General features: G+C 47.1%; 1 protein-coding gene across 1 annotated transcript in view; it reads right to left on the bottom strand.

Annotated features, from left to right (window-relative positions):
* The window catches only part of sgcd (sarcoglycan, delta (dystrophin-associated glycoprotein)), a 61,367-nt gene that overhangs the window by 3,622 nt on the left and 47,415 nt on the right, over nt 1-10,330 (bottom strand). Inside the window, exons 6-7 of the mRNA XM_010767615.1 lie at nt 1,729-1,741; nt 979-986 (exon numbers count right to left, since the gene is read on the bottom strand). Coding sequence (XP_010765917.1) covers nt 979-986; nt 1,729-1,741 — 21 coding nt within the window. The remainder of the gene's footprint in view (nt 1-978; nt 987-1,728; nt 1,742-10,330) is intronic.

Here is a 10,330-nt window from a genome sequence, read left to right as displayed (position 1 = left end):
GCTGATCGCCAATCCGATCGAGTGGGCGGGGCCTATGGGGATCTTCCATTTAAAGTGATGTTTAAAACTCAGTTAATGGGGCTCATTCACTGGCGCTTCCACAAACAACAACCAACATAATTATTACATTCAAATTAAGGACATTATTCAAGTTTACACTAACTTTGGATAATAACACGGGAGAAATTAGCGGAAGCGCTCTCTTTTCCTCTCTCCCCCTCTCTCTCACTCTCCTGACAGCCTGTCATTATCGTCTCATGCAGCTCACTGATCCAGTAATGAGTGACCCCGACAGTGAAGAATAAATATATTTATAACTATTTAGCTTGTTCCAGATGTAGATAAAATAGCTAAGTGTGTTACTGTAGGTCTAACTCTTGTGTGTTGATCCGCTCACCGGTCCGTCACAGCGGGTGGAGCTGCAGGATTTCTGCTTCACGCATGTTGCATACCGCCATTTTATTGTCATTTTCGGACACCTTAAAATACTGCCAGACTGGTGAAGCCATGTTGGAGAGCTTGTTTTGCCCCACACAGAGAAAAGTGTCATGTATTTTACGTCATGCGATCGACTCTCGCGATCGGCATTTTTAGAGAGCACCGACCGATCGGCAGAGAGTTAGTATCGGCCGATATCGATCGGTGGCCGATCGATCGGAGCATCCTTAACTTACATGATACAGAATTTAACAAACAAATTTAAATAAATGGTTTAAACCGCATAATAATAAGGACGATCGTCCGTTCTGTTGATTCTCCAGAACAGACATGGCCAGTCCGCCGCTGTGTAGAATTTTATTTTGATGAGAGATGAGCAGATCACCACTGGGCTTTCAACTAAAGACACAGCCACGCAAAAACTGCGGCATTTGTACAGCTCCTTATGGGTACTGCAATTAGTGAAGTGCTTTCCTCTGTGGTGAAACGATCAGCACTGCACTACGGAGGAAAGCGGCAGAAAGTTGCCTTGAGTTAAAGGGACCGGGGCTGCGTTGCGTGCATGGCTTCCTTCCGCAGGTAACGGGGAGACGTGCTCTGGCGGCGGTTTCGTTCAGGATCCGAAAAATACAATTTAAATATTTGTGCACACTTATTCCACTTATTCCTAGTGTGCCACTGGTTACGGTGCCGCGTGCCAATGGTAGCACGCGTGCCAGGGGTTGNCCTGACAGTCGATCCACAGATCTGTTCGCATCAAAAGAAAAATCTCAATGTCAGCTGTTCTTTTCGAATGCGCAGACCAGAGACGCAGAGACGACCGAAGTGGTGCGTTACGCGCGCTCTAAGCATGTGAGCACAGACGCTAAATTTAGGCCCTATTTACGCAGGCAATGACGTGCCAGTCTCCCGCGCACGTTTGCCTCCGGCCAGGTCCTTTCTGGTACGCTTCCACCCCGACGGCAATCTGAATACCCATAACTCGGCCAGAGTGACTAGAGAACAACGCCGACACACATGATCCCTGAATAGCTCCGCACGGTCTGCAATGTACTAACGGCCGGCGGAGATATACGAGGGCAGTGGTGCGGTTCTAGGGCCAAGCTGACAGACGCTAAGAACTTTACTCCGAGGCAGGGAAACATTTGCAGCGCATCCAACATACAACAGTATGCCGAGCAAAATATGAGCCCGTCTCTCTAGGGCGGGAGTGCGCGAGAAGATCAGCGAGCGAGTCTGCTGAGCCCACAGCCTTTTCTATGAGCCCAGAAATAAAGTCTCTGGGAGGGCGGGGAGACTCCAGAGGAGCAGGCTGCGTCACCTTCACTTTGTAACCCAGGAAAGGAGCAAGGAATCGCGTGGCTGCGTGAGTGGTAAAAGGCGGCATTAAGCTGTTTTTACATCCGACCAGGGGCCGGCTGATGCGGCACGAGAAGTCTGCCGTGTCGTTAAAAAGATTTGAATGGCTAATGGCCCGGAAATCCTTCCGTTTCGTTCAAGCGGCCGGCCTGGAGCCTGTGCAGGACGCCCAGTGAGAGCTTCCAGACCTGTGTGCACGTTTGTTAGCGGAACGAAATATGAACGTGGTAGCATGAGTGTTAAAAATGCACTTCATCTGTTTAACGACAGCCGCGAGGTGCTGATGGAAGCAAGGCGAAACAAATTGAATTATTTTACCCAGGAATAATAGTTTGCAAGGCGGGAAAAGTGATCCTGCAAGCCGCGCTCCATAACGTAAAATGATTATAAGATGATTTCCAGGCAGAAAGGCGTTTTAAAATGTGAAAAAACTATTTAAACTGTTTAAAAAGCACAAAGTGATTTGAGTGCAGTTCTCATGGTGTCCGCCCAGGAGGGCGGCCATCATCCCAAGGAGCATGAGTGCATTAATATAAAAAATAGCAACCAAAAACAGGCAAATCATGGATTAAAGTGCAGGGAAGCTCGCGCACCGAACACAAACACAAAGTACATTCCTAAATCCCCACCATGGTGACCACGGTGATTTAACACTAGTTTCCTGCCGGGGAAAAGAGTGCTAAAGATGCAGGATTTAAAGGGCCCTGCTAAGCAGTGTGCCTAAAAGTCTGATCTTTGCAGAGACCCATAGGTAAATGCAAGCGCATGGCCCTACTGCTTGCCTATGAACAGATCAACACATCTGAATAGAGATGGGCCTCGCGTCGAGAGAGAGAGTGGAAGGAAGAAACAACAAGAGAGACGTCATGGTGCGACATATACGATGCTTCCTGCGCACCATGCTCCGTAATCTACAGGACATCTGTTGATGAGGCACCTACTGAGATGTTAGGTGCCCTTCAAAGCCTTAATCCGATCTTTGCATCTATCGCAGAGAAATCACCAGTGGTCAGCCACAAGTGAAGAGCGAGCGAGCGCGTTTTGCAAATGTCCGTCGGGGTGATTTATCATTTCTAACAGGAGACTAGATTGATATAAACAGAATGTACCTTTGTCAGAGTGCGTTCGCGGTCTCGCACACTGTCACTACACAAACTGCGACTTTGAGCTTTGCCCTAGTTTTGTCTGCGATGTCTCAAGTATTATGTATATATATTTCTATCTCTAATCATCCTTTGGTCTGCCGGTTTTAGAAAGGGCTCGCAGGGCTCCTCCGCTGATTTCCAGGTCACTGTGCCCGTTATGGGACTTGGCAGTGGGTTTAGATGGCTCACTCGACCTCCATTTGAACCCCTGGAAGAAGCTTGACATGAAACACCTGTCAATTGAAGACATGCTGTTACTGCTCTGGCATCTCCAAGCGAGTCAGTACATGCATGGCGCTCCTGTAGTCAAAAGAGTATTCGTTGTTGTGCAATGACCAACTCTTTAATCCTGGCTAACCCTCAGAAGGCAAGCCCGTTACCAGGCCACGGCTCTCCCACTGGATTGGGAAGCGATGTGCCTGGGCCTTTATACGAGTCAGGGGTTTGCAAGGCAACCAACGGGACCTGCATGCTCATTGCCCTACTCGTGGACTGGCTTTACATCCCGGGCCTTTGGTTCAAGGGTGGTTCCATCCAAGACATTGTGTGGCCAGCGGCGAGGCTGGTTCCCCCACCGCACTTTTGGTCCGCCTTACAGGAGCTAGATGTCTCTGCTCCAAGTGTGGCCCGCGCAGTGCTGGGCCCCGTGTTGAGACAGGGTTCTACCTGTTAAGTTCTGGTTGTTTTGGTGATTTTCGAGATAAGCATGTCTAGCAATACGGGAGTTTCAATATCCCATAGTGAGACATCGAACGGAGTGTTATGAATGAGAACTATAGGTTACTTACGTAACCCCAGTTCTCAGAGTAACATGAGATGAGATGTCTCACCAGACGGCCCTTCTTGCTAAGGCGAAGCGAGAAGAGGTGCTTATTTTGAATGACGCTGCGTCGTAGCGCAAGCTACTTATAGGGTGGGTGGATTCCCTGACGTAGACGTCAAGATCACCAGCCAATCAGGATTAGCGTAATGAGATTGATGCTTCTGTTTGCATACGCGTTGAGGCGCATCCCATAGTGAGACATCTCACTTCATGTTACTCTGAGAACTGGGGTTACGTAAGTAACCTATAGTTATTTTGGTTGGGTTAGCCTGAGGACATGGCAAGTTGAATTGATGGGATTCATTTGAAAACACTTACAAAATTGATTGCCAGCTGAATTCATTCATCACTGTGTGTCACAAATAATATTGATTTAGCCATCAGAAATGATGCTTCATTGGCGTGTTTAAGGCCTCATTCTGTATAATAATGAGTTGTCTTCTATGTCAGCAATTATTTTCTAATACAAATGTTAATGGGGGATATAGTGTAAACAACAATCAAGGATTAAGCTTGTAATGCACTGCTGAAATTAAGTGCAAAATAAAAAAACAATACAATTGGAATGAAATGGTTGTTCCTAGAACACAGTAGCTAAATCTCTTGTATGATGTGTCTTTGAATGTAAATGAAAAACTACATGATTTCTGTCATGAAAAGTATACACATATTTCCCATAATGTATCTTTGCCTTCAAAAAAGGAGAGTTGGCTATATTCCCTGATGAATAATAATCAATAGGAATTCATCCATTTTGCAATCAATATGTTTTTGTCATGTTTTAAAAACTATGCATTCCTAAGATAATGCATAGTTTCAAATCACATCCAAAAATGAAATCTTCACTGGGACTTGTTTGCTCTTTGTTGTATGTTGTAAGCTGCCAAAACCCCTTTGAGAATGTTACACACATTAGTATACGTTGTATCTGCTTGTTTCTCTGTCCATGTGTTCCCTTTGTACTCAACAAAAAAAGGGTAACCCCTTCATCGAAGGGCTCTGCAGCGAACTGAAAGATAAAAACAGTACTTTAGAAATTCTGAATCGTAGTGGGGCAGGGATTCCCACAAGGGACCTGTCTAAACAGTATTTCACACCATCCTGGCCCTTTGAACCTGCTGATCTCATTTGAGCAATTTGGGGGGAGAAAAAGGGCCCAAAGCATCATAACTAACTACATTCCTTGCTATCTGCCTATTAGAGTATGTTCACAAGCCTGTAAATAGGGTAATTGCTAATTATCTACACTGATCTCACTAAAGCTGTGATTATGCTCCAGAGTTGATAAGGGGGCTTGATAGGAAGGAAATAAAATACTGCTGCGCACCAGCAGATTTTAATTCACTCTTAAATGTTTTGCAAATCCTTTTGTGCTGGATGAATTTTGCTGTATTGTAGAAAAGTAGTAGAGAGACCACAACACTAAGTTTTAGATAAGACCAGGAATGAAAATACTGCAATAAATGTGTTACTTTCCACTTTTTAAAAAAAAGTATTAAGAAGTTTAACAGCGATGAAGATCTGTCAGCAGATGGATTGAATGTTACTTCTTGGAAACAGTTCTCAAAAGTTTTCAGTAATGAAGGAAAAATACCACTTTTTGAAAAAAAATGTTTTGAGCATGTCCTGCCAATGGAGTGGTTCGGAATACTTATAGCTATATTTTCTGTAACATCGCCCAGATCTCTTCATTCTATATCCAAAACCTTTCGAGGATTCAGTTTGTGATGCTATCTTGTCCTCTAAGGGTTTTTTTGGGTTACCAAAATATGAAACCACTACTTTGTAGATCCAAGTCCCATATTGGATAGCAGTGTGATTCTCTACAGTATGTGCAGCAGTACTGTCTCCTCAGCATTATTTGAGATGAAAATATCAAGGTTGAGGAGCGTTGGCCATAACACAGTGGGACGAGAGATCACAGGACACTTCTAACTCTGGCCCCCTTGGCAGTGCAGCCCTTCCTTAACCACTGTCCCTCTAATTGGCTCAGTGGATAATGCTGGACCTCTGAATTTACATGGAAACACTTTGAAGACTTGGGAACACCCGCCTCCGGGCTCAGTCTCACATTCACTGTGCCAAGCCTCAGCAGCACACCGTACACCGAGGCAGAAAGCAAACACTCAGTCTGCGGAGGATTGGGAAAAAGTGGAATGTAGAGGTAACATTTGTCTATGGACCCATGAGATTGGATGTGAAAGGATAGAAATAGACGGAGAAAAAGTGGGGGATACAGACACTAAGAAAGGAAGTGATGGTAGCATAATTTGCACAGACAAAAGAAAACCTGGGTGTTGCTTTAAACCAGGGGTCGGCAACCCCTGGCACGCGTGCTACCATTGGCACGCGGCACCGTAACCAGTGGCACACTAGGAATAAGTGGAATAAGTGTGCACAAATATACCTGCGGAAGGAAGCCATGCACGCAACGCAGCCCCGGTCCCTTTAACTCAAGGCAACTTTCTGCCGCTTTCCTCCGTAGTGCAGTGCTGATCGTTTCACCACAGAGGAAAGCACTTCACTAATTGCAGTACCCATAAGGAGCTGTACAAATGCCGCAGTTTTNCGGGTGGAGCTAGCCCCCTGCGGCTCTTTTAGCTCCGGCGGCCACCACTGGGATAATTGGGTCCCCTATTAACATTTGCTCCCGTTTAGCATTATGGGCATCATTGCCCATAATGCTAAACGGGAGCAAATGTTAATAGGGGACCCAATTATCCCAGTGGTGGCCGCCGGAGCTAAAAGAGCCGCAGGGGGCTAGCTCCACCCGGCGTCCCGGAGCTAGCCCACTGCGGCTCCGTTAGGTCCGGGCGATGGAGTCCGTCGTTATAACTGGAGATCAAGGAATGCAGCGAAACGCAGACTTGGTTCGCCTGCTGTAGTATTAGCTAAATAAATTATGTTGAACAAGGCTTATTAAGCTGAACATCGCCACAATTATTCTGCTATGTATCGGTACTTATTTTCTTAACGTGTGAATGACAAGCATTAAGAATAACAAAATATAGCTAGTTCTCTTGCCGATTGTCTCATTTGATTATGAATGTAACACTTATATAGGGGAACTACACTGTTAGCAGTAACTTGGTATGCATGTATTTCATGTTAGCTTAGCTTCTTAGCCTGAGCTAGCTCTGTTTACTTCCAGTTCGGAGGCAGCAGGTCCCACCTCGGCTCCGCCTCTTTGCCCTTATTTGGATCAGGCTGGAGCAGGCGGGAGTTGGACTCTGACGTCACTGTTGAGACTTTAGTGGCCGACACCGCCTACTTTATTTAGGCTTCTCAGCAACTCTGCAGAATCCTATGGGTGACGTTACGGACCTAACGTCCATTTATATATATAGTCTATGGTTGACACCAAATGGACTTAAAAAAAGACTCCATCACCTTTTCTTAAAAATTAAAAAAAATAAAAGGTTATATTAGATTTAGAATTTGTTAGCCTACTGCAAGCAAACATACAGCTGAAATACGTTGAATCAAAACAATTGCGATTAGTCTGATATATTAAAAAACTGTATGAGAAGTGAGAATAAGCCTCCAGGTTCTGGCCGTTTTCATCAAATCTTACAAGATAACTAATTACCTGAGAAATAGAGTCATTCTCTCTTTGAGAATACAGTATGACTTATTGCAAGTGCTGACCATTGGAAAAAATGCACTCTTGAGGTAATTCCACAATGGCTTCGCTTTTCGGGTCCAGAGGTCCACCCTGTTAATATATCTTGTGTAAAAGTATGAGTTTTGTCTGAGAAAATAAATATCTACGGAAGTTTTCATGACAAGCTGGCTATTATATTCGGAGCTACATTGTTATGGACCAACGTCTTGGGGTAGGGTAGGCTGTAAGAGGAACAGTTGGCCTAATGAGAGCTATAGGGTAAATGTACATGCTGTTACATTTTAGACACATAATGGCCAGCAGCTGTTTTGTGATGTATTTTCCTTTTGACAAAAGGACTGAGTTCAAAGTAAAAAAAAATTAAAAACACATTTTCACCAGCTGTGTCTTTTCAAGCATTCAAAGGTGCTGCACACCTTAACAGGTGTTTCCATAATCTGTTTAATTAGATTTCTTCGAGGTTGAAGGTGTGAGTGCTGGGAAAAGGAGAGTGAGGGAGATGTCAATCAAGATCAAGCAAAGTCTGTACACGCCCACTCAACCCTGAGACAGGGAAAGTACGTGAAAACACACACATGGTAAGGAATTGATTTTAAGAAGGAAAAGTCAATGGGTTCAACATTTATATCCTTATAAGTATTCTGAAAAATATGGATTTTCTTTTCACTCCCTCCCTGTCACGCAGCACTGTAGCTCTTTCTCCTCCATCATTTTCTGGATAAACGTCTCTCTCTCCACTGTCACACTGTCTCACTCTCTCTCTGCTCTGATTGACTGTCATCGCATCTGACAGCAGAAGTAGGGGAAAGATGATAAACAAGACGTTTACATCAAGGCGACATCGTTGGTTGTCTCCACACACAAACACACACACGCACACACACACACACATGCACACGCACACACACACACAGTCTGTGAGTCTGTTACATTAGACTGATGTGTGTCAGGAAGCTGAACACGTTGACATCTCTCTGCCTTAGAGCCATAATCAACCCAAAACATTGTGATGATCACGATCTGTCTGTGTTGTGTTTTGTCTTGTTTAGATCTGTCTTTGGTTTCCTGTCTGTGTGTATTCCCTCCTACCTGTACCCTCCTACCTGTTTACTTGATTGTGTTCACCTGTTGCCCCTGTCTTTTCTCCTCCCTCCTCACCTGTCTCTTGTTTCGTTGATTAGTCTTGTGTGTATTTAAGTTCTGTTTTTGCTGTCTGTCATTGTTGCTTCGTCGTTTGTCTGTGACTGTGTTCACCGGGGAGTGTTCTGAGTTTTGACGTTTAGCCTTGAAAGGAGGATTTTTCAGTGTTATCTGCGTTTGGGTCCTGCTTGCTTCACTCACCGTAACAGAACGAACCAACCAAGATGGACCCAGCAGATGATCCATTTGAGGTGGAAATACATAAATGTACCTATTCTTTGTCTTTCTGCTTTGGTAGGTGGAGGGGAGCGTCCAGTGTTGAGCAGAAAGAGGCTGCTCTGGCAGAGGCGCACCAGATAGCAAAAGAGAAACCATGTCTTGTGAAGTTTATACCTGGCTGGATGATGGATATCCTCCCGACATGTGTTTCCCGGCCTGCTAGCCCAGGCATGCTAGCCCCGTCCTCCCAATTCTCAAACCTGACACCATACATCTCGGCGTGTTCCGTCTGGAGTCAACCTCTGCTTCTTCCCCAGTTCCTGCTCCTGTCCAGGAGCCGTTATCTGGAACTCGTCTGGCTTTTTGGGAGCCTCCAAAAGGCTCCTAAGAGAAGGAGTTGCAAGTCCAGACTAGCAGCCCGAGCCTCAAAAGCCATGGTTCCGGCCCCAGCAGCCACGGATCCGGCCCCAGTTCTGGCCCCAGCAGCCATGGTTCCGGCCCCAGTTCTGGCCCCAGCAGCCATGGTTCCGGCCCCAGTTCTGGCCCCAGCAGCCATGGTTCGAGCCTCAGTCCTGGCCCCGGCAGCCATGGTTCCGGCCCTGGTTCTGGCCCCAGCAGCCATAGTCCCTCCTCCAGTCCCTTCTCTAGTCCCTCCTCTAGTCCCTCCTCTAGTCCCTTCTCAAGTCCCTTCTCCAGTCTCTCCTCTAGTCCCTTCTCAAGTCCCCTCTCTAGTTCCTCCTCTAGTCACTTCCCTGGTCCCTTCTCTAGTCCCTTTCTCTAGTCCCTTCTCAAGTCCCTACTCTAGTCCCATCTCAAATCCCTTCTCAAGTCCCCTCTCAAGTTCCCTCTCGAGTCCCCTCTCCAGTTTCCTCTCAAGTCCCCTCTCCAGTTTCCTCTCAAGTCCCCTCTCAATTCTCCTCTCGAGTCTCCTCTCGAGTCCCCTTTCTAGTCTCCTCTCGAGTCTCCTCTCGAGTCCTTTTTCTAGTCCCCTCTCCAGTCCCTACTGAAGTGCCGTTGGAGGTTCCGCTGGGGGTCCTGCCAGCTCCATGTCCTGTCCCGTTGGGGGTCCCGCCAACTACTCATCTGCCGGGGGTCCTGCCAACCCTATGTCCCGTGCCGTTGGAGGCCCCACCGACGATTCTTCTGCCGGGGGTCCTGCCAACCCTGTGTCCTGTGCCGTTGGAGGCCCCGCTGGGGGTCCTGCCAGCTCCATGTCTTGTCCCGTTGGGGGTCCCACCGACTACTCTTCAACCGGGGGTCCTGCCAACCCTATGTCCTGTGCCGTTGGAGGTCCTACCTTACAACTCTTCCGCTGGGGGTCCTGCCAACTCCATGTCCTGTCCCGTTGGGGGTCCCGCCGACTACTCGTCCTCTTCCGTGGGGGATCCTGCCGAAGCCTATCCCACCGGCTCCGGTTCCTGCCCGGCCTCCAGAACTGTCCCGTAAGCGCCTTCCTGCCCGTCCTCCGGAGTTGTTCCATCACCGCCTGCTTCGCCCTCGAGCCCGGCCCCCTGAGAGCAGCGGTCTTCGCCTTCGAGCCCGGCCCCCTGAGTGCCGCGGTCTTCGCCCTCGAGCCCGGCC

The sequence above is a fragment of the Notothenia coriiceps genome, unplaced genomic scaffold (genome assembly GCF_000735185.1).
Source record: "Notothenia coriiceps isolate Sejong01 unplaced genomic scaffold, NC01 NC01_scaffold00004486, whole genome shotgun sequence".
Classification (NCBI taxonomy): Eukaryota; Metazoa; Chordata; class Actinopteri; order Perciformes; family Nototheniidae; genus Notothenia; species Notothenia coriiceps.
This window is presented reverse-complemented; position numbering and strand designations above follow the sequence as displayed.